The sequence below is a fragment of the Notechis scutatus genome, chromosome 2 (genome assembly GCF_049901735.1).
Source record: "Notechis scutatus isolate UNSWTSFEM ecotype Mainland chromosome 2, rNotScu1.2, whole genome shotgun sequence".
In the NCBI taxonomy this organism is placed as follows: domain Eukaryota; kingdom Metazoa; phylum Chordata; class Lepidosauria; order Squamata; family Elapidae; genus Notechis; species Notechis scutatus.
The window spans coordinates 102584952-102611607 of NC_142010.1; the positions used below are offsets into that span (position 1 = coordinate 102584952).

The 26656-nt window shown below is 36.5% G+C and overlaps 1 protein-coding gene across 14 annotated transcripts in view; it reads right to left on the reverse strand.

The window, feature by feature from the left end:
• Window positions 1-26656, reverse strand: part of WIZ (WIZ zinc finger) — a 62968-nt gene that overhangs the window by 10170 nt on the left and 26142 nt on the right. For 10 of the 14 annotated variants that reach the window (XM_026676977.2, XM_087955642.1, XM_087955639.1 and 7 more), the window contains exons 3-6: window positions 19789-19846; window positions 15880-18404; window positions 15301-15669; window positions 2809-2976 (exon numbers count right to left, since the gene is read on the reverse strand). In XM_026676977.2, the coding sequence (XP_026532762.2) occupies window positions 2809-2976; window positions 15301-15669; window positions 15880-18404; window positions 19789-19846 (3120 nt within the window). Of the gene's footprint in view, window positions 1-2808; window positions 2977-15300; window positions 15670-15879; window positions 18405-19788; window positions 19847-19961; window positions 20048-26656 lie in introns of those variants that run through there. The other 4 variants (XM_087955643.1, XM_087955648.1, XM_087955640.1 and 1 more) reach the window with 2 other exon arrangements.

The window sequence follows — 26656 nt, forward strand, 5'->3', positions numbered from 1 at the left end:
ACTTCTCATCCGTTGTGTAGCCATCACTCTGAAACATGTTCACACATAAACTCGTTTCAGCTGCCTTACCATAACTAAATCCTAGAAATCACACAGGATCAATTCCCTACACTGCCTAACCATCTTAACACAACACTGTAACTCTTACTAGACTTTCAAACTTATGGCAAATGTAGTTTCTCATCTGTTGCTGGACATACAGCAGTAATAGGACTCTATTATATATACAGCTGCAGTGGGGAGAGATGAGAAATAGGGTCTTCCTCAAGTATCCACAGCATTCCATCTAATCTACTGAGGGATCAAATATATCTGTCTCTTCTTCTCCTGGATTTTTTCTTTCAAACTGCCTGTTATAACAATATGATATGATTTTAAGAATTAGTGCTTAAAAATTATTTTCCTCCCACTGTTCCTTTTGTGTTTTTTAAAATATATAAGCTTTTGGAAGGGAAATGTCTTGTTTTTATTTATATTTTAGGTTGCTCTTGAATTGTTTTCAGCTGAAGATCAAAGCAAAATATTTTAAAGAAATATAGCTATTGATTTGCTATATTAAATAAAATAAAAAGATGCCTATGTTTCAATCTTCTCTATGTATCGTGCCTGTTTCAGAAATATACAAATGAATATACAAATCAATATTTAAGATTCCTGCAAAATAAAACTTCATACAATCATGAAAAAAGCTTGTGAATCCCCAAGTTATATTTAATCTGGAAGCATTGTGACCTACAATGTGATCTGAATCTTACCTAGTTCCTATTAATTTATTGAGATATTCTGGCTAAACAAACAACACACATCTCCATTGAACACACTGAATCAACACACACACTCTCTAGATTTAATAACTGGTGGTACTTCCTATAATATCAATGACTTCAACTAAAAGTTTCCTGTATCTGTTGACAAGTCCTACATATCAGTTTTAAAGTATTCTGTCTGCTTCTTTTTACAGAGCTACTTAAATTCATTGTAATGTTGGGGCTTGTTTTGCCCACAAGATTCAATTAGGGTCAGGGTTTGGGCTGAGTCATTCCAATATGAAATTTCTTCTCCTTCAGCCACTCCCAAGATTTCTTGGTTACTTGGGGTTATCATATAGCATGATCTGCATTTGTTTAAATTTCAGCTCAAGGATAAATATCCTGATTTATTTTTTTTTGTAGAATTTGCTGATACAGTCTAGAATCTACTGTTCCATCAACGAATGTCAGACTTTCAGATTCTGAAGATGCAAAGAAGCTTCAAATCATTATCTGGCTACCATGATTTATAGCTGGCACAAGTTTCTTTGTTGGAATGCATTTTTTCCCTCCAGATGTAATACTTCTCATGAATGGCAAACATTTCCACTGTAGTCTCATTTGTGCAAACACTTGTTCATTGTTTTTTTAATGATGGGCTCATGAACACTGATAAGAGACAATGCAAGAATGGCTCATAGATCCTTTATTACCTCTTTGTAGTTTCCCAGTTTCCCATAGCATTGTATATTTTGTTTTCTGGGTAATTTCTGCTGGACCACTTCTCAGAAAAATAACAATGATACTAGAGTACATTTTTTTTCAATCTGTATGCTATCTCCTTGATCATGGTCTGACAGAGGCCAATAACTTTGGCAATGATTTCAGTACCATTTCCATCCACAAGGGCATCACCAAACCCTTTTCCAAAGTCTGTAGAGATCTCTCTTGATCAGAACATGATTCATTTCCACAAACTTGGATCAGGAAGAGCAGATTCCATCAATTAATCATCAACAGCAGATTCCAGTTGTGTGAACTCCTTTTTAAAGAGGAGAACACCTTAGACTCATACCTGATTGTTAATTTATTTGCCTGATATATTGACTGGAATATCTAATTCGACTTACTACTTAAGAGAGGTGGTAACCTAAAACTAAAATTAACTTTTCTACCAAAAAAACAGTAAATATTGATTCAACGTGTTCAGTAAAGATGTGACACAGTGCACTGTTCTAGTATTGTTCATTTAGCCAGTAGTGCAGCATTGGATAATTCTACAGACATCTTCTATTATACTGTCTCTGTACGTACAAAAAGATTTGTGGCTACACTTTATAACAATGAGAAAATATTTTGAGTCTCATTAAGTACCGTATCTATGCATATTATGGTCATCAATTCATATCTGAAAAAGGATACTTCAGTTAGATGAATGGTAATCCTATTAATGAACAAAGGTGTATTTTCACATACAATTTTGAATTATTTTTAAAATGCATGAAAATATATAGAACAGCATTTCTCAGCTCTTTCCTTTAAGCAGGCTACTAACATTAGCAGCAGCATTTAAAGATTACATTTGACTCACCCAAACAGCATCTATGGTATTCCAAAATTAAATTAAAAATTACATTTGAAAAAAAATTAAAATATCCAATATATGTAAAGTTGCTAATCTTACTTGCAAAATTTGAGGTGGGTTTCACAATCTCCTGAAATTTGTTTTTCATTTGATATTCAGATGAAGGGTCACCTGAAGTAACTTTACAAACCATTAGAATAAAATCATTAGTAGAACTATTCTACCATTATACACATAAACGTTTTGAAGTGTTTTATAGATTTATTTATGTAATATTTTATCTAGATAAATAAAAGTTTTTAATCATGAAAATTGTATACTGGGCAATAAAATCTATAATTAATATTCACCCTACACATCCTTCACACAAGTTATAAATGATTAGATATTTATTAAAAATAAGCTGAGGCACAGAGAAGAGTTTCTCCACCATGGATACCACACAAGGTTCAGTAGCAACCGTGAGAGACTCACATTTGGCATCCTGGGAGTCTGCCTTGTTGCTTGAAGATTCAGGAGAAAGTGAGGTTCCTATTCGGTTTGGAATCTGATCTAGTGATCCAGCCAAAGAATTCTTCTTCTGGAGGAGTGGCGAGCTCATCTCTGAGGTAATCATCTCCTCTTCTTCCTCAGAAACCATAACTACCAAACGACAGAAGGGATTATAGGGATTGAATTGAAAACTGTAGATTAGGAGTGTGACAATATTAAGTACTATATAAGTTATCCACTACTTGATCAGGTTAATTAAGAAAAAATCTTTTTCCTGATGGACATAAACTATACTAAGCTAACAGTGCAATCTTATGTTTGGAATTAAGTCCTGTAAAGATCGATTAGATTTAGTTTTGCTGCATATGTATCTTATTAGAAAAAAATAGAACATTAAAATAGGATATTCATAATACAATCCTTATTTTTCTTCAAAATGTATATGGAATATTTTTAAAAATCAAAATATGAAAAATAAAATCAGCTATGTACAAAAATTACAAATCAGATTATTCCATTATACATAAACATAACAGCCAACTAAATTTAAAAGCTTGAAACATTCAAACTTGAAGGAACAAAATAAAAATACCAGAGATAATTAAATAAAAAAAATCTTTAGGTAAATAAAAATAAACAGATTGTTTCCTTGGGTAGAAAGTCATAAAATATTTTGAATTAATATTCACTGAACTAAACAAATTTATTAATGAAAGGTAATATAATAACATCTGAAATTCTGCTACTCGCTTAGATGCCAGTTTCTATTTCAGCAAACTTTCCTGCTTGTATATATGAACATAAGAAAAGCCCTGTGAGATCAGACCCAAGGCTCACATTGTACAGCATGCTCTGCCACATAAGTGATCAATTTTTATTCATTTCCCATTCTGGATTGGAGAATAACCTCCTCCTACCTAATTCTCAGCAATTAGTTTATAATGAATGCTGCCTGTAGCCAAGGGAGTGGTTAAAAGCCATTAGCATTAATATTTATTGATTCCTTCATGGGTCTGTTCAATCCCCTTTTAAATCCAAGTATATTGGTTGCCCATTCTACAACTACTGACAATGATTAATTATGCTGTATGTGAAAAAGTATTTCCTTCTTTGGTCCAGAAACTCTTTGGATTTAGTTTCAAAGTACCTCACTCAGTGGCATCCAGAATTCTGTTAAGCATATAAAAATTAAGTGCACACATAGAGGAAAAATTGTAACAATAAAATCCAGTTAATTTAAATCATTACCTGAAGGTCAATATGTCAATTATACAACTTACAAAATGTTGTAATTTGTAACTGGTAAGATTACCAATTACCATAATAAAATAATTTGAAAACAAATTACAAAGGCAATGTTTCCCCATAACGGAGGGGGGAAACTTCCAATCAAAACTCTCCATGAACCACAATTCTATTAAAGCAAAGTGTTAGCATAGTGTATTGGGACCAAATCTCCACTCAACCATAAAGATGACTGGGTGACCTTGGATCTTCACTTCCTCAACCTATTTTATTTCATAGGTCTGGTGTTAAACAATTTATCCTATCCTAAGGGTAGGAATGTATTTAATAAAACATACTTTAAAATAACTTCTGGGTAATTATATGTCAGTTCAAACTACAAAGAAGAACACCGAGACACAATATTAAGTTTAGGGATCTTCTATTAAATAAAACTGATTCAATTTTTGGTACACATCAGAGATAAATATATTTTATAAACTCAGGAAATTAATTAACAAAATCAACAGCACATCAAAATATAAATACTTTGTTGTATTATTTTATCTTCTACAGTTAGCTTTAAAAACAGAATCAATCATTCTGGAGTGTTTAAACCCGGGCATATATGAAGCATTTTTCCCCATAACCATAGCACCAACATCTTATATATTTATTCACAGTGTAACCAGTCCCTTTCATATATGCCTTTAGGTTTTTAGCTAGATGAGTTAATAAACACTACATTTTAAAAGGATTTTCAAAAATCCACCAGAAGACCGATATTCATAAGCATGAAGGCCGCTCTTGTTTAGAACTGACACAATTAGGAAATAGTAACAATTGAGTGTGGAAGATTATCCTCGCTACCCCTCTCCCTTCTTCAAGGACAAATATGCTTTATGAAACGAACTCTTCTCCAAATACCAGGTTTCTCCGTTTCAGAGGCAGGGACCAGCCGCGACAGGCGCTGGCCAGTGGCTGTGGGTGCTGCAAGCTGAAGGAAAGGGCGGATGAATGAATGAGGACCACTGTTGTCGTTGAAGACAGGGGAACCGAGGCCTTGACATAAAAGAGATCCTGGCCTGCGATCGGGCAGGCGAGGAGAAACGGGGCGCAGCTACTTGTCACTCAACGCCCTCCGACGCCTCCCTCCAGGGAGCAACCAGCGCCGCGATCTCTTCGGGCGCAGCCCGGGCTGATCCGGAGGCCGGGAAAGGGGGTATCCGAAGAGGGAAGCGACATCTAAGCTGTCACGCCGAGATCGGCCTTCCTACTGAGCAAGCCGAGTTTTCCCTTTTGTTGTTTTGTTTTAACTTCCAGGGTCTTACCGGCCTCCGAAGGCGGCCCCGCACCCTCTTCCTCGTCTCGGGGCCGCGCCGCCGCCACCGCTTTTGTCGCCTTGGGCTGAGAGAGGGTGGAGGCCGCCATCTTGGCTCCGGCACATGCAGGGCGGCAGCGAGGCGGGACGGTGGAGCGCCGAAAACTCCAGCTGAGATTGGTCAGCTGAAATAATCGAGCGCCGAGCCAAGCGAGAAAAACCAGCTCCGTATCTGTAGATCGGGAGCAACCCAGGAGCTTTCCTAACAGCCACGCTAGAGATTCAAGGGGAACCATTCCAGCACTAAACTACCGATTTGGCCAAATCCATATAAGGAAAGGGAAATTCAGCTTATTGTGCCAGCAGTAACTACCGTAATCACAATTTAAGCTCTCTACACTGCTCGGGGATTTAGATAAATTAATCAGTTTAGCTGAACTCTTAAGTGGAAATGTTTTTCAGATTCTAGCATCATTAACACAACGGATACACCTTTATTTATGAACAGATAGCATATCTAAATCAAAGCTTTTATGAAATTAGCAAACACTTAGAATTTAATTCACTCAGTACTTATTGCATCCTAAGGTCAGATTGCTTTCAGACTTATAAAAAGAGCTGAAGAATTTCATAAAAATGATTGTCACAGATATAAATTCATTTTGGGATTACTAAAGCTTTAAAGGACATATATTTTGTGAGAAGCATCTGCTTGAAAATTCTGAGGAAGAATGCACTGTAAATTCTGAACTATTACTAAAAAGCTACAAGAGGTGTCGATGCTATCAGGAGCCAAGATTGATTTGAAGGGGGAAAAAATATTTGAGTGCCACAGAATAGTTATTTCTGTCAAAAGATTATTATTTTTTAATCAAACATCTAAATCCAAACTACAAAATGGTTCTTTTATACTACAGGACACCTAACTGTCACAACTGCCAACAAGGCTACCTGGAACTTCCCCTTATTATGAAATGCTCTCCCAAAGACATGTGTCATGACCACTATTTTTATATGAGTTTCATTACACTTTATTTAGAAAAAAAGATACTATTGCATGAAACCTAATGAAATTGTGTTTCAAACAAAATTCTTCATGTACCAAGTCTCCAAACTGATTCTTGGCCTGAAATTCTGACAAATTAAACCTGATAAACTACTAAATATCTACCTGTCAAAATTACTACTCATCACAGTTCTGTAAATGAATGCTTTTCTGCCAGCTAGGGAGAGGCCAAACTTTTCTCCATGGTAAATGAGGAATAGTCCATCAACTGTACACCAGAACTGAGACAATTGGAATAGTAATGTCACCCCAAATGTATGCTCATTAATTTTTATGCTGGTTGATGGGTAGAGAGATATAACTTTAACTGAGTCATAACAAAAAGCTCTTTGCCTAATTTTTTTTCAATTAAGATGGACTAATCACATCTTCCAATAATGTCATATTTATTAAAGTTGTAAGTTCTTTACCACTTAACTTTTTCAAAATAGAAGGTACTCTCTATTTTAATACACATTCATGTACACATTACATCTCTAGACTATTGTTCTATACCCACTTACCAAAAAATAAGTCCTATGAAATTCACTGGGTGTGGCTTCACAAAAGACACAATACAATTTACTTTTGTGTGTAAGAAAAATAGATTATATCATTTATTACAATCTTACATTTATCAATTCCTAATGAGATGAGATTTATTCCAATGTAAATGCAAATTTACATTGGAATAAATCTCCAATGTATATTGGAATAAATTTATATTTATTTCAATAAATAAATTAATTAATAATAAATACTTCAATTTATATTGGAATAAATAAAGGCCAGCAGTTCGGCAGTTCGAATCCCGAGCACCGCATAATGGAGTGAGCTCCCGTTACCTGTCCCAGCTTTTGCCAACCTAGCAGTTTGAAAGCATGTAAAAATGCAAGTAGAAAAATAGGGACCACTTTGGTGGGAAGGTAAGAGCATTCCGTGCACCTTCAGATTTAGTCATGCCGGCCACATGACCACAGAGACGTCTTCATACAGCACTGGCTCTTCGGCTTTGTAACAGAGATGAGCACCACCCCCTGGAGCTGGAAACTACTAGCATGTATGTGCAAGGGGAATCTTTACCTTTTTAAATGCAGATTAAAGAACTAAAATTATTTAATAAAATTATTTTTAGGTTTTGATTAATCAGAAATGCTGAACAGTCTATATTTAAATTACTGATATATTAGAAATGATAGGTTTTTTAAATTTATGTTATTAAAATATATTAATGAAGCTTGGTATATTGAGAAGTAAAAGCTAGCCTCAGAAACCTATTTTAAAAATATGCTTAGTGATGTTTGGATTCCTAGCCTTTCTCAGAAAACACAAATAGTAAACAGGTAGTGCTTGACTTACCACAGTTCATTTAGTGACCTTTCAAAGTTACAACAGCACTGAAAAAAGTGACTTATGACTTTTTCACACAACTGTAGCAGCACCCACAAACCACCTGATCCAAATTCTGGCATATATTTATGATGGTCTCAGTGTCCTGGCTTCATGTGATCCCCTTTTGTGACTTTCTGACAAGCAAAGTCAATGGGGAAGCCAGATTCAATTAACAACCATGTTACTAACTTAACATCTGCAGTGATTCATTTAACAACTGCGGCAAGAAAGATTGTAAAATAGGACAAAATTCACTTAACAACTATCTTGCTTAGCAACAGAAATTTTGGGTTCAGTTGTCATCATAAGCGAAAGACTACCTGTATGGACTACCTGTCTAGGGCTTTGTTTGGAAATAGGCCTGCTTGACCAGCAAAAAAATGTATGGGATTGAAAACTATCCTATGGAAAAATCAGGAGGTACAAAAGTGCAAACTTGCAAAATTTATTTTGTAATGTATGGGTATAATTTTGTCTAGCCATGTTTTCCATGGCAGCTATTGTGGAACGTGTACATTCTCCCACAGTAACCATTTTTGGGGAGTGATAACATGCTATCAACATTTCAAAAGTCACCTCTAGCTTAATAACAAATTTATCTACTTTGATGCTAACTTAACATTATTTTCCTCCCTATTTACACATGGTCATGATATGTTTCAAATGAGGCATTCTGAAAAAGAATGGGAGAAAAAGCAGAGTAACAACAAATCAATGCATCTGTATAATTAATTTTTGATGAAGTTGTGGTCTTTTTCTTTTCAAAACATAGCTTACTGTCATTCAAATTGCTCCAAGTAGCTTGCACTAATGTGGGATTTGGTGCACAGCAGGGATCCCTCAACCCCTGGGCTATAGCCCACTACTGGGCCTTGAGTTATTTGGAACCAGACCACAGAAGTGGCAGGCAAATGCTTGCACACGCATTTACCCACCGCTTGCACAGAACCATCTCCCCCCTCCGCTGATCCACAAAGCTGGAAGGGCCTCTGCAGGGGTGGGATTCAAATGTCTTAACAACTGGTTCTGTGGGTGTGGCCTAATTTATGGGTGTGGCTTGCTGACTGGGCGTGGCTTGGTGGACACATGACTGCGTGGGCATGGCTTGTATGTAAATATTATATTATTTTTTTTATAAAAAGAGCAACTTTTACCCAAAATCAGGCAAAGCAGGCAGGCAGATTGAGTTGCTCACAGAATCACAGATTCACTTAGAGATCTACCATTCTGCAATCTGCTACCTGAGTCTGCACTGAAAAATAGAAGTTTCAGTCCTAAGGAAGGTTCAGCTCTGCTTTTAGATTAGCTAGAAAGCAAGAAATCCAATGATTTCTGCTTTCTAGCTAATCTAAATCTCCCGGCACAGCAGAACAGCTGATGGTCGGGAAAAAAAAAAAAAAATAGCAACTTACCAAACCAAGTTTGATGGCGCACATACCAGGTAAGGAGTGAGTGGTGGGTGGGAGGGAGGGACGGGGCCAGACAGTGGTGCGATTTGCTGGTTCTCTGAATTGGGCAGAATCATAACAACCATTCTATAGAACCAGTCTGACCAGGTAGAATCCCACTCCTGACCCTCTGGTGTACAGAAGCCTAGGTATTGTATCAGCTGCTTATATCAGTTCCTACACTCTTTCATGTATTATAGCAGGTCCAAAAGTTATTCAAGTGCAGAAAATGTGAATTCAGATATATTTACTTACAGTAGAATTCTAGGCTACATATTAAAAATTGTTTGCCAATAGTAAATAAATGGAGCAACTCTTTGTGATCCATCCTTGAAAGTTGATACATGGTTTTTCCTCTTTTGTAAAAAACTGTACAGTTTTTATGAATTAAACTCCAATTTTTCATGCATTTCCTATTTCAAAATTGTGGAAAGCTTGGCTACCAGCATTGTCAATTATTCCAACAAAATTCAGTGAAGCAATCAAATGAGGCTGCAAGATTAATTTTTAAAAATGGTCTGGTGGATGTGGAATACCTAACCTTCTCCTGGGGATAAAACTGATAATGGTACTACTTATATGCTACTTCCAATACTAAAGAAAGCGTACTTCCAAATACTAATTGCTTAAAAATAGGAAGGTTGGTGCTTTCAAATATTCCTTGAAGTGTTCTCTCAATAAGTTTCCTATTGTGGGAAACAGAATAAAGGATTGGTAGTCCCTTGGTTTAATCTAACAAAGCTCTTATGTTTAATTTGCCACTTGATCAGCTGGAATTTCTATTTTTTACGCTCTAATTTTGCAATCTTATTAAGCTCTCAGGATGGAAGTTCTCCTGTGGGTTGCTTTCTGAACATTTCATTACCAGGCTAGGTAACATCTTCAGCAGAGTTTAGGGCGTGTCAGTGTTCTTCTGTTTATAAGGACTTTGTGTGGTCAGTAGGTCTTGTGATAGTGAGGTCATGTCAAGTGAGGGTCCCACCAGTTCAGGGTCTTGTGATGGGTCAGGTGTAAATCACCTGTGAAAGTCTTGGGATGGGGAGGTTACATCAGGTGAGGGTCATTGGGAGGGTGAAGTGCTGGTTGGGGGAGGTTTGCATGGGTTGTTTAAGGGTCAGTGCTGTTTCTGGTTGGCTCTTCGGTTGATTTGGATTCTGAGGGGTTTGTAGGCTGGTTTTAGGTCAGTGTGTCTGTTGATGGAATTGCTTGTGGAGTTCCAGGCTTTGATGATCCCACGAGCGTGGTGGGTGATAGCATGGCTGGTGATCTTTGTGTTGTTCCAATTGAACTGGTGCTGTTTGGTGTCAGTGTGGGTAGAAATTATGGATTTGGGATTGTGGTGTTTGACTGCTACCTGGTGTTCATGAATCCTGTTTTAACTGACCTACTGACCGCACGAAGCCCCTATAAACAGAAGAACACTGACACCGATATACCCTAAACTCCACTGAAGATGTTACCTAGCCTGGTAATGAAACATTTGGAAACCAACATACAAGCTTGGAGAATGAACCTTTACCCTCATCCTATACCTGAGCTACAGATATTCACCACTATTAAGCTCTATTGCTGTGGACCCTTTTGATCAAGGAATTCTGGTCGGTAGAGTTCAGAAGAGCCTTTTCTGCTATGGTTCCTGCCTCTGGAACATGATGCCCCCCCTAAGGTGAGGTCCATACCCATCCTTTTGGCTTTCCAGAAGGGCCAGAAAACTCTGCCAATTGGCCCAGGGGCCTGATGAGGATGTGCTATAGTGGAAGTAGCTAATGACTAAAATATGACCCGGAAATATGAACTCCAAATTCCAGCTGATGGCAGATTAGACATAAGAGCCTCTCCCCATGTGCATCTTGTTCCCTTCCTTGCATCTTTATTAATTTTTGAATCAATTTTAATATTTATTGTTTTAATGACTTAATTTTTATCTTGTTGCTTTTATTTGGATGCAAGCCACCTAGAGATGCCTCTAAATGAGATAGGTGTCATATAAATTTAATTAATAAATAAAGTATCTAAAAGGTATAATTTTTTAAAGAAAGTTTCCTTTTCTATTCTTTACATTAAAAATATGCTTCAGGAGTTCTCCAACTAAAAATAGGCATATTACTTAAATAATATGTATGTCTTTTTAAATGTTAAATATTTCCCTTAATATTCCACTGTGTCTTTTTAATTATTTCATCTTTTTCCTTACTTGAAAATTCTCTTCATGCTACCTTGGGGATTGCCACCATATAATGTGAGCACACTTTCCACTCAGTACAAGTCACTTTGCTAATGGCTTATGTGGATTCAGACTGCCATTTTTTATATACAACTTAAAAAGGACTTTTTGCAGTTTTTCACAATTTCATAAAAGTTTATCCTTAAAATAATTTGGGTCAGCTTCAGATTCTTTTTTACTTTATTTATTTTTATCTCAACCCCAATTAATAAATAAAGTATATTTATTTTGATCCTCTGAAGAAGTTGCTTCTTTTGTCTGTACAAGAGCTACCTGTTGTATTCCACCCTTCTTTGTGCTTTGTTTCTTTTTGTAGAGAGTATGTACATTGTTAGGGAAATGTTTAATGAAACAGACTTTACTATAACATAGGAATACAATAGACATACTTGTATTCTATGTACATATACCCATCAGATTAAATCTTATGTCCTCTAGGTGTGAAAGGCTACATATTCCCTCATTGAGAACTTTTGCAACTGAATACTGAACAAGATTATATTTTAAAGACTTAAATATTCTATGCATGCCTTCCCTCAAAGAGAACAGCAGAAACTGCAGCCATTGGGATTATTTTTCTATATCATTGTGATATTGACACTTCTAAATTCTTCATTAATTCTTCTCCCAATTAATTAAAACTATAACTGCATTGATGATCTTCTCTCATATTTCATCATTTTTTAGTTCTGTGGCTTTTCCTATATATTAAGGTAAAGCTTTCCCCCTATCCAGTCTGTCCAACTCTAGCGGGTGGTGTTTGTCTCTGTTTCTTAGCTGAGGGAGCCATGTTGTCTGAAGACATTTCGATGGTGGTGTGGCCACCATGACTATTCACCAAAGGCACACAGAATGCTGTTACCTTCCCACCAAAATGATACCTATTTATCTACTCTCATTTGCATGCTTTCAAACTGTTGGATGGCCAGGTCCTGGGAAAAGTAATGGGATGTAACCCCGTTGTGCTCTTGTCTCGAATCTGGGGTATCAGCTTTCCAACTTACAAGGTCAGCATCTTTAACTGCTGAGCCATTGCACCTCCATTCCTATACATTAAGAATGGAAAATTATGCCAGTTTGATTCTAATCTGAACAAATCTAGATTGCATTACCTGGTTTGGCCATCTCACTGTTAATTTAAATGCATTAGAAAAACAACAATTCTGTGAGTACTTGGAACATAACACCAACTTCCATTTTATTGATTGATTATGTATCTCCAAGTTCTTTTTGACTCCTAGCAACCACATAAGGTAAATTTTCTCCATGACAATCCATCCCTAACTTGTTCTTTCAAGTCTCCCAACAGTAAATTCATTGCCACTGTATCTGAATCCAACCACCTTGTGCTGGTTGTCCACTTTCCTTCCAACTTTCCCAGCATTTTCAGAGATATAGATATTTACATAACATATCAGAAGTAACATAATTTGAGCCTGGTCGTTTGGCCATTTGTGATAACTTTGGGTTGATTTCTTCAATGAGCCATAGGTTTATTTTCTTGGCTGTCCACGGCATTGTCAGGAGTCTTCTCCAACAACAGAAGTAAAGAGTGTTAATATTTTTCCCATCTTGCTTCTTTAAAGTCTATTTTTAGCTTCTACAGAGTATCACAGAAAATGCTATGGCCTGCAAAATTCTCATCTTCGTAGGCATAGACACATCACAGCACTTGAGTGTCTTTTCCAAGGCCTTCATAGCTGTTCTACCAAGTGCTAGTCTGCAGCATATTTCTTGACTATTCGTTCTTTTATTGTTGATGGTTGAGCCTAAATTGCTTTTTATATTCTGTCTACCCTCCAATTTGATATCTTCATTGTAAATTCTAAGGTTGGTTGTTCTACTTCTTGACATTAGTTTGGTCTTTTTTAATTTTAGTCCATTTTTTCACTAAGCTCTTTTAGTACTAGGGATTGCAGACCCTTTATGTTTTTAGCTATCAGAATAGTGTTATCAGTATAGTGCAGGTTACTGATTTTTCTTCTTCCTCCAGTTTAAAACCATGCTCATCTTTTCCGATCTAGTTTCCTTTAATATATATTTGGTATATAGGTTGAATAAATGAGAGGAAAGCTTGCAGCCTTGTTGCACTCCTTTGCTGATGTGAAGCCAGTCTCTTTCATCAAGTTCTGCCCATATTGTGACTTCCTGACCTGTACGTAAGTTTCTCATGAGGACAATGAGATATTCTGGGATTCCAAACTTTTCTCAGCACTTTCCACAACTTGACCTGATCAACACAATCAGAGGCTTTTTTCTAATTGATGAGGTATACACTGACCTCTTTTTTGTATTCGTTGGCTTTCTCAATTTTCCAGCATGCATCAGCAATAACTTTTCCTACTCTTCGGCCTTATCTAAAGCCAGATTGAACATCTGGCATCTCTTTTTCCACCCAGTATAGGACTCTAGTTGGTGTTAGATGATTATGTCTCCATATTAATTTTATCAGGGAAGTTTTCTTTAATTAATGTTTTTATTTTCCTGCAAAAATAAGTCTAACATGGGCTTTTTCTGAAATCATTATCATTATTATTATCATCATCTCATCTTTATCATCCATATTTCATATGTTGCTGGTATATCCATCCCATAACATACCATAACAGCATGGTTTAAAAACACCATAAAGGTTAAAATTGATTTCCTAAATATTAGGAAGAAAATTAATAAGGATTGCATTAGGAAGAAAATTAATAAGGATTGCATTATGACATCAATGCTTGTTTTTCAAACAATTCTAGCTTTGCCTACTGAAAAGTTGCCTACTGATTTATTATAGTGTGAATGTGGTTCAGCATTTCACAGACTGAAACTGTCTCACCATCATCTCCTTAAATTGCTTTTTGCCAGCAATAAACGTAAACTAATTACAGATACCCTGGCTTGGTCATTTTCCATACAGTGAACATGTGTTATTAGGTCATGTTACAAATTTATGCCTTCATCACATTTGTACTTTCTTTCTGTTCTATTTCTCTATTTTCTCCTTTTTTTCCATCTTCCTCTTTTAACATTTCCCCTCTTTGTTCCTCATACTTTAAAAAAATATATTGCTGTTCTTTTTTTCTTCAAAACTCTAACTATAAGGCAAGGTACAGGCTTAAGTTAGGATTGAGCCATCTATAATCAAATGCTGCAGAGAAAATGAAAATTAGTACAGCTGAAATTAGCTAGAAGCCAGCCTGTATAAGAAACTAGTATTTTGTGATAAGCATTTAAACAATAAGCACTTAGACTTATATACCGCTTTATAGTGCTTTACAGCCCTCTCTAAGCGGTTTACAGCATCAGCATATTGCCCCCAAAAATTTGGGTACTCATTTTACCCACCTCGGAAGGATGGAAGGCTGAGTCAACCTTGAGCCTGGTGGGATTTGAACTGCCAAATTGTAGGCAGCTGGCTGCAGAAGTAGCTTGCAGTACTGCACTCTAACCACTGCACCACAGAAGCTCCTCACAAGGAATGTGACATCACGTACCTTGTGATGTCACAAGGTAAGCTACAGATTGTTGCAGTACTTCTGTGTGCAATGTTGTGTTGCAATTTTGTCATTTGCCCCCTTTTCCCTCCTAAAGACACATACAAAATCATGTCATACTAGTGAAAACACTCCCCCTCCCCCCCGGTTATAAATCAGCTTTCTATGGCTCTCCTCAATGGACCTGTAAAAACCACTGCACTTCAACTGCACTTCCATGTTTTCAGCAAACGCCACCATTTACGTCATGCTGTTATCAAGGAAACTAGAGAAGGCAGAATATTTAAATTATATCGGCACTGTTTCCTGGATACACATACAGTTTAAAAGGTGCTTACCATGTCTGAAAGCCTGCATGGTCTCATCTCCCCAGGAAGAAGGGAAGGGGGGAAAAGTTGATTGTGAAATGCTGTAATCAGATATGGGGAGTGTAGTTTTGCAGGGCCCAAACCCAAGCATCTCTCTTTCTTCATTTGGAGATGAGGGGTCTGTTTCCATCACATACTGCAACACGGGGTGTTGTTCAGATGAATTGGCTAGTAGTTCCTTCAAGATATTAATTGGTGAAATGGTGAGCTCCCAGTTAGTGATGCCAAAATCCCGCAGGTGGGCCCTGGCATGGCTGGATAACCCTGCACGTGTGTCAAAGCCAGCTCCACAGAATTCACATCTCATTAAACTGAACGTACTGGGATCAAAGTTTGCAACTATGAAAAACAAAATAATAATCAGTGTCATATAATGAAACTGAGGGGCCATTCAAAAAATCTCTATTAGATCATAATGTAATAATATCCAGCTATTACAAAGATATTGTAAAATATTTTCAGGAAATAAAATTGGAGAGCATACATACCCATTTTCAAGGAAATTAAAAAAAAATGGAAACATTGAAAAAATACAAATTGAATACATACTACCTTTTTTCTTCTTCTTTTGGAAGGAAAATTTTTGCTCAATAGCTTTCACTTCTTCTGCAGAGATGAAGTGACGGACATTGTAGCTCACACCCACCCTGTTCAGGTGGCCCCGCACATGATTGGCCAGACCAATCCCATTGTGGAATCTGTCAGGACAGTATGGGCATTTTCTCTCCTCATTTTTCAGCATTGTGGAATCTGTACCCAGAAGATCATCCAGTTCAAGAGATCCTTCTAGAGAGGAATCTAACAGAAATACACCTAAGGGAAGAGATTCCTCCATTCCAAAGTGTCTTGCAGGTGACAACTTTTTTCTCAGATTCTTCATCTTCGGCTTCTTCCTCTTTTGGGGATAAATATTAATTTCCTCAACAAGAACAATAGGAACCATTTGATGTAACTGCTGTTGCTGTCCTGCTGATAGGGTTGTACAATCCATTGCCTTCAAAGTGCCTACAAAAGTCCTTTTGAGTTCCAAGGCAGATTGAGGAATAACAAAAGGGTTAAAGTATCTATTCTGTGCTAATTCTATTTCTGTCATCAAAGGGAATTCTTCTTCAGTCGTCCTAATATTGTTTATAGGTAACCATTTGCACAGTTGTTCCTCCAACCCACCTGTATGGCTTTGGATACTCTCTCTCTCAGCCTCAAGTGGCAGAGTTGTGCTTTTATTTCTCATTTGGTTCAAGGCATATGGAGAATAAGCTTTTGATGAGGTAAGAGTGGACATTGCCAAGACATTCTGTGAGGAGTTATAGGGAGCTCGTTTCCTAGCCCGAAATCCTGGCATTGGGATGTCCTTTATATTAGTGCCATTAGTTTTATGAAGTTTTGGATGACCTGCTGTGCACTCAAGGAAAGAGTTGTAGCGGGGCATAGTTTCACAGTGGTACTGTGGAAAGAATCTGTCTGTTTTGCTCAAATAATCATTTTCCAAAAATCGTCCTGACTCGCTAGAGCTATAGTCATCCCTACTAGTCCCAGGTTGGTTCATGTCTGCTTCCAAAGTCTCTATGTTCCAGGGCAGGTGGGAATGAGCATATTTCATGTGTTCTTTTAAAATATTTTCATCTGGTGCAGGGAAGCTGCAAAGCGTGCAAATGCTAAGCTTTTTACTTCTACTGTGTGCATCATGTGCAACTTGAGATATATGTTCATTTGGCCTGAAATGTTTATACACATTGTGCATAGAGCTATTCTGTGGTTCACTACAAGCAGAACTGCCAAACACATTCTTCAAACCTTGGTTTTTCCTCTCCCTAACATGCATTTTTGCATGCCGAACAAACACTTTAGAAGAATTGGTTCCAAACACACATTTTGGGCATTGTAGCCTGGCATCTCTCCCTTCATCTGATAATTCATTAAGCTTCTGAATTTCTTCAATGATCTTTTCTCTTGATTGCTGATGAAGCCTCCTATGCTGGTCTAGAGATTCAATGTCCCCAAAACCCCATCCACACTCATTACAGGTCAACTGATCCAGACCTCTAGTGTCTTCTTTGTCCTGATCCAATCCTCTGTTATGCTGAAGCATATGATCCATCAAATGTTCTTTCATCTTAAAATAGATGCTACACTCAATGCATGTGTAAACAGTTGGATCCCCTTCTTGGCCAACATCATCTTTTTCTTGCTCCTCCAAAAGGACATTGCACATATAAGGTCTTGTTTCATCAAAAGTGCTACAGGAAGGAGATTCCACAGACCTTAGGGGAACATGTTCCATAGTGTCTTTGTCACTAACAGTCCAACCATGTTTATGAACAACAAGATCCATAGCTGTCTGAAGTCCTGATTTCTCTAATGCCCAGTCAGTTGGAATAGCAGAACTTATTTCATCTATATCAGAATCCACTGCCTGTCCCTTCCAGGGAGAGAACACACACTCTACACTGGTTGCTTTATTTAAATGGGGATTTAGCATTTTTCTAAATACCGGTAAAGCCAACAAAGAAGCTTCTCGTGCAGACCGTCTCTTAGCAGACAGGTTTGTTGCTACATCTGGTGATTTACTTGTGTTTTTGGGGAGTGGCCCATGCCCTTCTCTGTGCCCAGAACTCCAATCAAATCTGTGAAAGTCTTCTTTCTCCAATGCTTGACTTTTGTTCAAGTGTTCTTTGCTGAAGGTGTCTACATGCTTTGGTTCACTGCTATGGTATCTTTCATCTTCACTAACAGTCTGTACTCCAACAAGTGGTGGTAAAGCCTGAGAGTGTAAGTGCTCGGTCTCCCTTCCTAAATCCTTAGTATTCACCTGCAGCATTGTTATGAGTTTGGATTCCACTGCAGAACTGAATTCCTTTGGGTTACAAGGATTTCTCCATTCAGCTTCCTTAGAATTCATTGAATCCTTCAAACCAGAAAGTTTTTCTAAAGTGCTTTCCTCCCTGGAGACACTACCCATTGTCTCCAGCGTAGAGCAATCCCACAAGACATTCGTGCTTCTTTGATCCAACGATCTGTTAGGATCTGCTTTACAACAGCCTTTCCTGAATTTTAAATAGTCTTCTGTCTTGTTGCTGAAAAGAACAGTCAAGGTATGTCAGTTAAAAACTATAAATTGAGACAATTTTTTATTATTAGTCTATATGACTATTAAGGCATAATTGCTGTAAGTCCAATGCCAGTTTTTAAAAAATAATTAATAACAATCCCCAAGGAACTATCTTTATACTGTGAAAACTCTTGTATCTGTGTGTAACCTTCCATTGGATGAAATAGTACATTGTAAGGCAACAATGATTGAACCAAGGAAACTCACATGACAACCTTTCAAAAACACAAAAAAGTTACAGTAATAGGGGGTCGTGTGTGTATTTAACATGCATGAAAATTGGTTCTTATATTCTGTGGCTCTTGGCAACTGCTTCCTCATTCAATAGTGGAAAAATTTTTCACTGTTGCATTCATTTGTTTAGATTCCTTGTTCACTTTTGGATGGCAGATTCTTTCAACACAAGCTGCAAATGCATTATTTGCTTTCTAGAATAAAAGACAAACTTGCACAAAACTATATTTCAGTAAACTTTCATCAAGTTAATATACAATATATACAGCAATATGTCCACATGAGAGAATAAGTGTACATATTATTTGCTGAGCATATAGAAAAGGAATGCAGAAATTGTGGCCTTTGGATTTGAGCTGTGGTGGCGCAGTGGTTAGAATGCAGTACTGCAGGCGACTTCTGCTGACTGTCAGCTACATGCAATTTGGCAGATCGAATTTCACTAGGCTCAAGGTTGACTCAGCCTTCCATCCTTACAAGGTCAGTAAAATGAGGACCCAGACTGTTGGGGGGCAATGTAAGTGACTCTAAGCGTAAATCACTTAGAGAGGGCTGTAAAGCACTGTGAAGCGGTATATAAGTCTAAGTGCTATTGCTATTTGCCAAAATAGCTGCAGCAGTCACAACCAGAATAGTTGCTATTTGCCAATATTAATAATGGGGGAGACTGAAACTCTTGTTAGTTTCACAGCCATACTCCTATTACATTATTAATATAGCAGGTTCATATTAAAATTTGAAGCAACATACTACTTAAAGGCTTAAAAAAGGATAATATTACACACCAACTCTAACCATATTCATTTTTTTTCTGGCAGTCTTCCACAGCGTTATATTTTTTTCACAATTTTCAAATAAATGTACTTAAGATCAATCCTCAGGTAGTAGATATGTTGCACTGATCTAAAATTTACATGTATCTGGCTTGATTATGCCTCAATTCAAAGAGAGGCTATGGAATTTCCCCAGAAGGATTATATGGTGAGGTTATACGCTTTATTTTGCATGACATTAAATGAAGCTTAATGTTCCAATGCAAGTGAAAAGTAAACTGAATGTTAAATCTCAGAAGAATGTTAAAATACTAACTCTTTATCGTAAATGCGAACACTTACCAGGCTTCTTTCTTCTGAGTTGTGATAGATATGATACCATGAGAAAGGCTGACGTCATCTGCAAGACAGAAAAAGTAACATTACAAGCTGGCAGCACAGAATATTGAGGGTTTTGTATAATTTACAATCATGTAATTTCAAAGCAATGCAGCGTTCCCAGCAGATAAACTCACCCAGTTTGTGTGTCTTCATAGGGGTGATTTTGGATTAGTATGGGATTTCTAACCCATGCTATTTAATCTTGAACACAAACAATTTGATATAATCATTTTTGCAGTAAAGCAGTTTAAAATAAATAACAAGAGATTTGAAATTAAGCATGCCCATGCATTTTTCTTACACAAATCAAATTGTTTAGTCATGCTTGGTTTTGCTTGAATAATTTCACCTTTAGGGGTGAGACCATATATTTTGCATTTTCCAAACCACCCTCAAGAAAAGAGGTATTGGGCATTTAAAACATTTCTTCCTCTGATTTGGATTGAAGCAAAGTTTTCAATTTTAAACATAAAGAACAATGTACTTAAAATAATGTGTGTGCTTCAGCTGCCAAAAAAGCCAACACCGTTGTAGGCTGCATTAACAGAGGGATAAAAATCAAGATCATGTGAAGTATTAGCACCACTTTATAATGCTTTGGTAAGGCCACACTTGGAATATTGTATTCAGTTTTGGTCACCACAATATAAAAAAGATGCTGAGACTCTACAAATAGTGCAGAGAAAAGCCACAAAGATAATTAGAGAACTGGAGGCTAAAACATATGAAGAACGGTTGAAGGAATTGGGTAATTTAATAAAAAAAAATAAAAAGGGGGGTTACATGATAGCAGTGTTCCAGTATTTGAAGGGTGCCACAAAGAAGAGGGAGTGAACCTAATTTCCAAAGCACCTAAAGGCAGGACAAGAACCAATGGACGGAAACTAATCAAGGAGAAAAGCAACCTAGAACTAAGGAGGCATTTCCTGACAGTTAGAACAATTAATCAGTGAAATGATTTGCCTCCAAAAGTTGTGGGTGCTCCAACACTGAAGGTTTTTAAGAAGAGATTGGACAACCATTTGTCTGAAATGGTATAGGGTTTCCTACATGAGTAGGGGGTTGGACTAAAAGATCTCCAAGCTCTCTTATTCTGTTATTTTGTTAATACTGTATTTTCTAGATCAGTTAGGGGAAAAACCTGATTTTTCACATGATATAAAGTGAAGAAATGAGAGTCAGAAATTGCACATTTTACATTTTAAAAAGGCTATTATGACGTCCTCTCATAAAGTCCTGTGGTGCTTCCTCATGGTGGCTGGGGGTGTTCCTGGGAGGGATGAGCAAAAAACACCAGAACTATATGCTAAAAGTATATATTCCCAGCAGAGACTACCAAAGGAATGAAAGTCATTCCACCTGCACAGCTAAAACAAGAAGACATCTATATTTGGCAGCAGTGATATTGAAACCAGATGATGGGAAAGAAGATCCAAAGCTACAAAGGCAGAATTACAGAAGGAACATGGAATGCAAGAAGCAAGAACATGGGGAGGTTCAACAGAAAGATTAAGTGAAATGACTACAAATTTACATTTTAGACATTAGAGAATTGAGATGGATTGAAAGTGTACATCTTTAATCAGACTGTTTAGTATTCAGGATATGAAAAACAAAGAAGGAACGGCACTGCTTATATTGTTACGAGGAGTATAGTAAGAACACTACATAGCTACAGTGCAATGAATAACCAAATAATATTGATGATCTGTTGTGTATAACTCTTTAATATGGTGATCATTCAAATTTATGTTCCAGCTGCCAGTACAGAAGAAGAGGAAGCTGCTGTATTTTATGATCATGTTCAACTTGACACCGACAGAAGATGCAAGCAAAATGTGTTGCGTGTGATTGGAGACTGGAATGCTGAAGTTGCCAATCTGAAAGAGGAAAAAATAATTGGATTGTATGATTTAGGAAGCTAAAATGAAGCAGGAGACCAGCTTATAAATTTCTGCCACTCCAATGAATTCTTCATAGCTAACACTGGCTTCAAACAACCAAAACAATATCTCAATACATTAACATTACCAGATGGAATATATGGAAATCAAATTGATTATGTTGTTTCTAAATGAAGTAACTCAATTATAGCATTAAAGACATGGCCAGGTGCTGACTGTGGAACAGATTCCAGACTGCTCATGTGTAAATTCCAAGCTAAACTAAAGAAGAAGAAAACTAGTTAATTTGTACGAGATGATCTTGAAATATGCCCATTATTTTCAAGGATAAATTAGGAATGGTTTTGAGATTCTGAACCTAATTGTTAGAAAACAAGAGGAACAGTGGAAAGAATTTAAAGAATGACTTCTTTAAGGTTTAATGTGAAAAGAGACTGCCAGAAATGAAGAAACAGAAGAAAGTAAAAAGGGAGTCAAAACAACTAAGGAAATTGCCAAGAAGGGAAGCCAAAGCCAAGAAAGACCAAAATCTCAGAAATAAATTTAACAAAGAATTACAGAGACAAGAAGTTAGTAGAGACAAGAAGCAGGATTTCAACATCATGTGTAAAGACGCTGAAAATGGAAACAGATATTGAAAAACAAGGAATGTCTTTCAAAAGATCTCTGAACTCAGAAGTAGTTCCAACCTCAAATTGGTATGCTAAGAAATACCAATGGACAGATAGCAACAGATTCAAAGGAGATTAAACAAAGCTAGGAGTGTACTGATATACTGTATAGTAAGATCAACAGCCAAGATTCCTTGGAAAATATTCCTTGCTTATAAGAATCTCTAGTACTAGAATTTCTAGTACTAGAAGTTAGATCAGCATTCTTTTGACTGCCAAGTCTGAAGGCTACAGGAACTGATAGAATACCCACAGAACTTTGGCAAGCAACAAGAAGAATCAGTAAAAGCTCTAAGCATATTTGGAGAATGACATAGTGGCCAACAGATTGGAAGAGGTCAATCTACATACTAATACCAAAAAAGGAGGCTTAACAGAGTGTGCAAAGTATGGCACAGTATCCTTAATTTCACATGCTAGCACAAATATTGCTTAGGATCATCCAATACAGATTAGAGCACTATATGGAAAAAGAGATGCCAGATGTTCAAACTGGCTTTAGAAAAGGCCAAGGAGTATCAGATACTTATGCTGGTGCGCAATGGATAATTGAGATAGTCCAAATACCAGAAATAATTTAGCATGTGCTTCATTGATTATAGGAATGCCTTTGGCTATGTTGAATGCATTAAGCTGTAGAAAATGCTCATAAAATGGGAATCTTATTGTCCTCATGAAAAATGTATATACAAGTCAGGAAACTACAGTATAGACAGAACTTTATGAAACAGGATGGTTCCAGGTTGGCAAAGAAGTTTGATGGCTGCATGCTATCTCCTTATTTATTCAACCTACATGCTGAATATACAGTATATTAAGAGGAACTGGATAGGAAGAAAATGAGTGTGACAAATGGAGGAAGAAGCATCAATAAACTGTGCAATGATGATAGTTGGTTATTAATCATTGATCAACTCTGATAGTTAAAAATTCAAAGGATTTAATAACAAAAATCAAGAGCACACCAAAAAGAATGGGACTAAGATTGAATTTAAAGAAGATAGAACTAAGGACAACAGGTAGAATAACCAGCCTTATGACTGATGATGAAGTGGTGGATAGCTTCTGCTTTTTAGAATCAACCATCAACAGTAAAGTATCAAACAATGAATGAATATGCTACAAACTAGCACTTGAAATAAATCATATGAAGGCCTTGAAAAAGATATTAAAATATTGGTTGTGTCTATACCTACAAAGATAGAACCATGGCATTCTCTGTGACATTCGATGGAAACAAAAATTGGAAGTAGGAGGTTGACTCAGCCCTCTATCCTTCTGAGGTCAGTAAAATGAGGACTCAGATTACTGGGCGCAATATGCTGACTCTGTAAACCACTTAAAGAGGGCTGTAAATCATTGTGAAGCAGTATATAAATCTAAGTGCTATTGTTATTGTAACTTTTGAACTTTGGGGTTGGAGAAGACTTCTGAGAATATTATGGACAGCCATAACAAATGAATCATTGAACAAATCAATCCAGAGTTCTCATTCAAGGCATAAATAATCATACTCAAATTCAGATACACATTATGTAAAGACATAATTTTCTAGTGAAGGCTGGGCTGGGAAAGGTGGAAGTAAAGAGAACAATCAGTGGGAAGCTGGATAGACTCAGTTATAATGGTGTTCAGTGTACTATTGGAACACCTGAACATACCAGAAAAGGGACAGATCACCAAGGGAAAATCTGTTTCCAGTATGTGACTGCTAAGAGTCCACCATGACTTGTTGACACAATATATCAATCAACTATAATGTATATATTACATTATAGTTGATTGATATATGGTAGGGTAGTGGTTAGAATGCAGTATTACAGGCTGATTCTGCCTACAGTCAGGAATTTGATCCTAACCGGCTCAAGGTTGACTCAGCCTTCCATCCTTCTGAAGCTGGTAAAATGAGGGCCCAGATTGTTAGGGATAATTATGCTGACATTTGTAAACTATCAGTGAATGCTGTAAAGTACTGTGGAGAAATATATAAGTCTAAGTGCTATTGCTATATTTTGAACTAGTCTGTTTCTTTTCTAGGAAATTTGGTATTAAGAGCCACAATTTTTGTAACATTAGATTTTAGGTTAGCTATCAAAATATGGTTAAATGGTTCATAGCTATCAAAATATGGTTATGTTCAAACAGAAACAAATATTCATGTTCATCCATGGTCTAATTTATTCTAACTCAGCAAACTCTGAATAATTCCTTTTTATTCTACTATAAATACAAATATTTTATTACAAATTTTGACAGTCTTTTGTGGATGAACCACATTTTTAAAAAAATATGTAGAAATTACTAAAGTTATGTTAATGCAATATTTTTGAAAATAAGCCAAGAGAAATTTCTCTTGGAAAGATGAATTGTGCCAAAATAAGAATATCTGCAGTCCCCCCAAATTATAAGCATACATATATCCTAATTGGCTAACTTTTCCAAAATATGCTTCATATTACATTACTGTATGTCCATATTTTTTGCATGTCTACATTTAGAATAAACCTTCCATTATGTTGCAACTAGCAATTTCTGCCTATCTCAAATTACATTTAGAATTTACCAAAGTTTAGTAAAAATTGTTGTTTTAACAATTCAGTCATGTAGAATGTACCAAATCTTGATTCTGTGTTAAAGTACTGACAAACTTCAAGCAAGATGGTGTCCAAGTACAACATGTGTCCTTAAATCAACAGATTTTATCTTGTCAGAACCCAAAAGCTGTTAAAATGGATTAGAGAGGCAGAACTTGGCATTTACCATCTTATCTTTACAGTTCTGAAGAGTGGAATAATCTTCAGTTGCAGATCAATGCTGATCAAAATGGTAAACAGCATTTGATTACCTAAATGGAAAGCCAATGTTGAAAAGATAATAGAACCATTATCAGCTGCTTCAGATAATATGGGAAATTCTCTCCAGAACACTCAGAGAAATTTTATAACATTGGGCTCCAGGGAAGGCTGAAAAACATCTTCCTTGGAGGATGTTACAAATGTATTAAATCAGATATGAGAATAGTAAATTCTCTTCTATACAATTACACGCTCTGGCCAAAAAGCTAGTGCTGCAAAGATTGAGGGATACTGAATATCAATCTGAAATCAGTTTCCTTTGTCAGAGCTTTAGAATTCTATTAGATACAAGTTCCAAGGAATTTGCAAGCTTCTTGTACATTCTCACTTCCTTTAAGTTCAGGAAAGGAATTTTTTTTAAGGTTAGGTCCCATTGGTGCTTGTAATGTATATGGCTGCTATGCCCACATCTCTGTATCCCAATATATAAGGCCTTGTGAATCTGGAGAACAGAAGTACTCCAAAATGTTCTTCTTTACTGCAATTCCTACAAAGATATTTGAAACAACATTTTAACTCCTCTTTTTATTGTGAATGCTAGGAAGAACTGATAATTTGTATAGCCATTACATACTATCAGACTTAAATCGTGACATCACCCACACCGCAGCTAAGTTTATCACTGCAATAATTAAAACTAAGCAACAACTAACTTTAGACTCAACCTGAGAGCTAAATATCCTTCGACTATTTTATTTTTTTTCTCTTCTCTTTCTCTTTTCTCATTTAATATAACCATAAATTATAATTATCATAAAATACTAGGTATTAAATAAGCATCATTAACTACGCATACTGTAATATTACTGTACTGTATATCTCTGCATTTTATCAGCACATCTTAAATTAGCTAAAATTAAATGTATTAGTATTTAAATACTATACTAGACTGTTTTACAATAATATAGCTTGGTACATACTTCAATTTTCTCTGTCTTGTTTTTATATACGGTTTGGTACTCCTGTTCTTATCCGTTCTTTTAACTTTCTCTTCCTTTTTCCTCTCTTGTGTAATTTCTCAGTTACCTTAATATCATTCACCTCCCACTCCTATAATATTGTTATTGAATTGTACCTACAGTACATCTAGTCATCGGCTATGATAAAGGATTTGATCTGAATAAGAAATCTGCTTGTTTCATCCTGGGGTAGATGAACAATTTTATATCTATATTATTCTACTTTTGGTCTGCTTTTACAATTTAAAATGATCAATTCTAATGATAGTTCATCTATCAATCTTGCTTCTTTCCTCATTTATATATATGGCTATAAGTACCATGCCAGAGCAGGATGAATTATATGGGTGAGTCACAAATGGGAAGTCTCAATGAGCTGCATATTGCAGCCCCCATCTCATTCGTCCACAATGATATCAAAAAGTTATTCTACAATACTT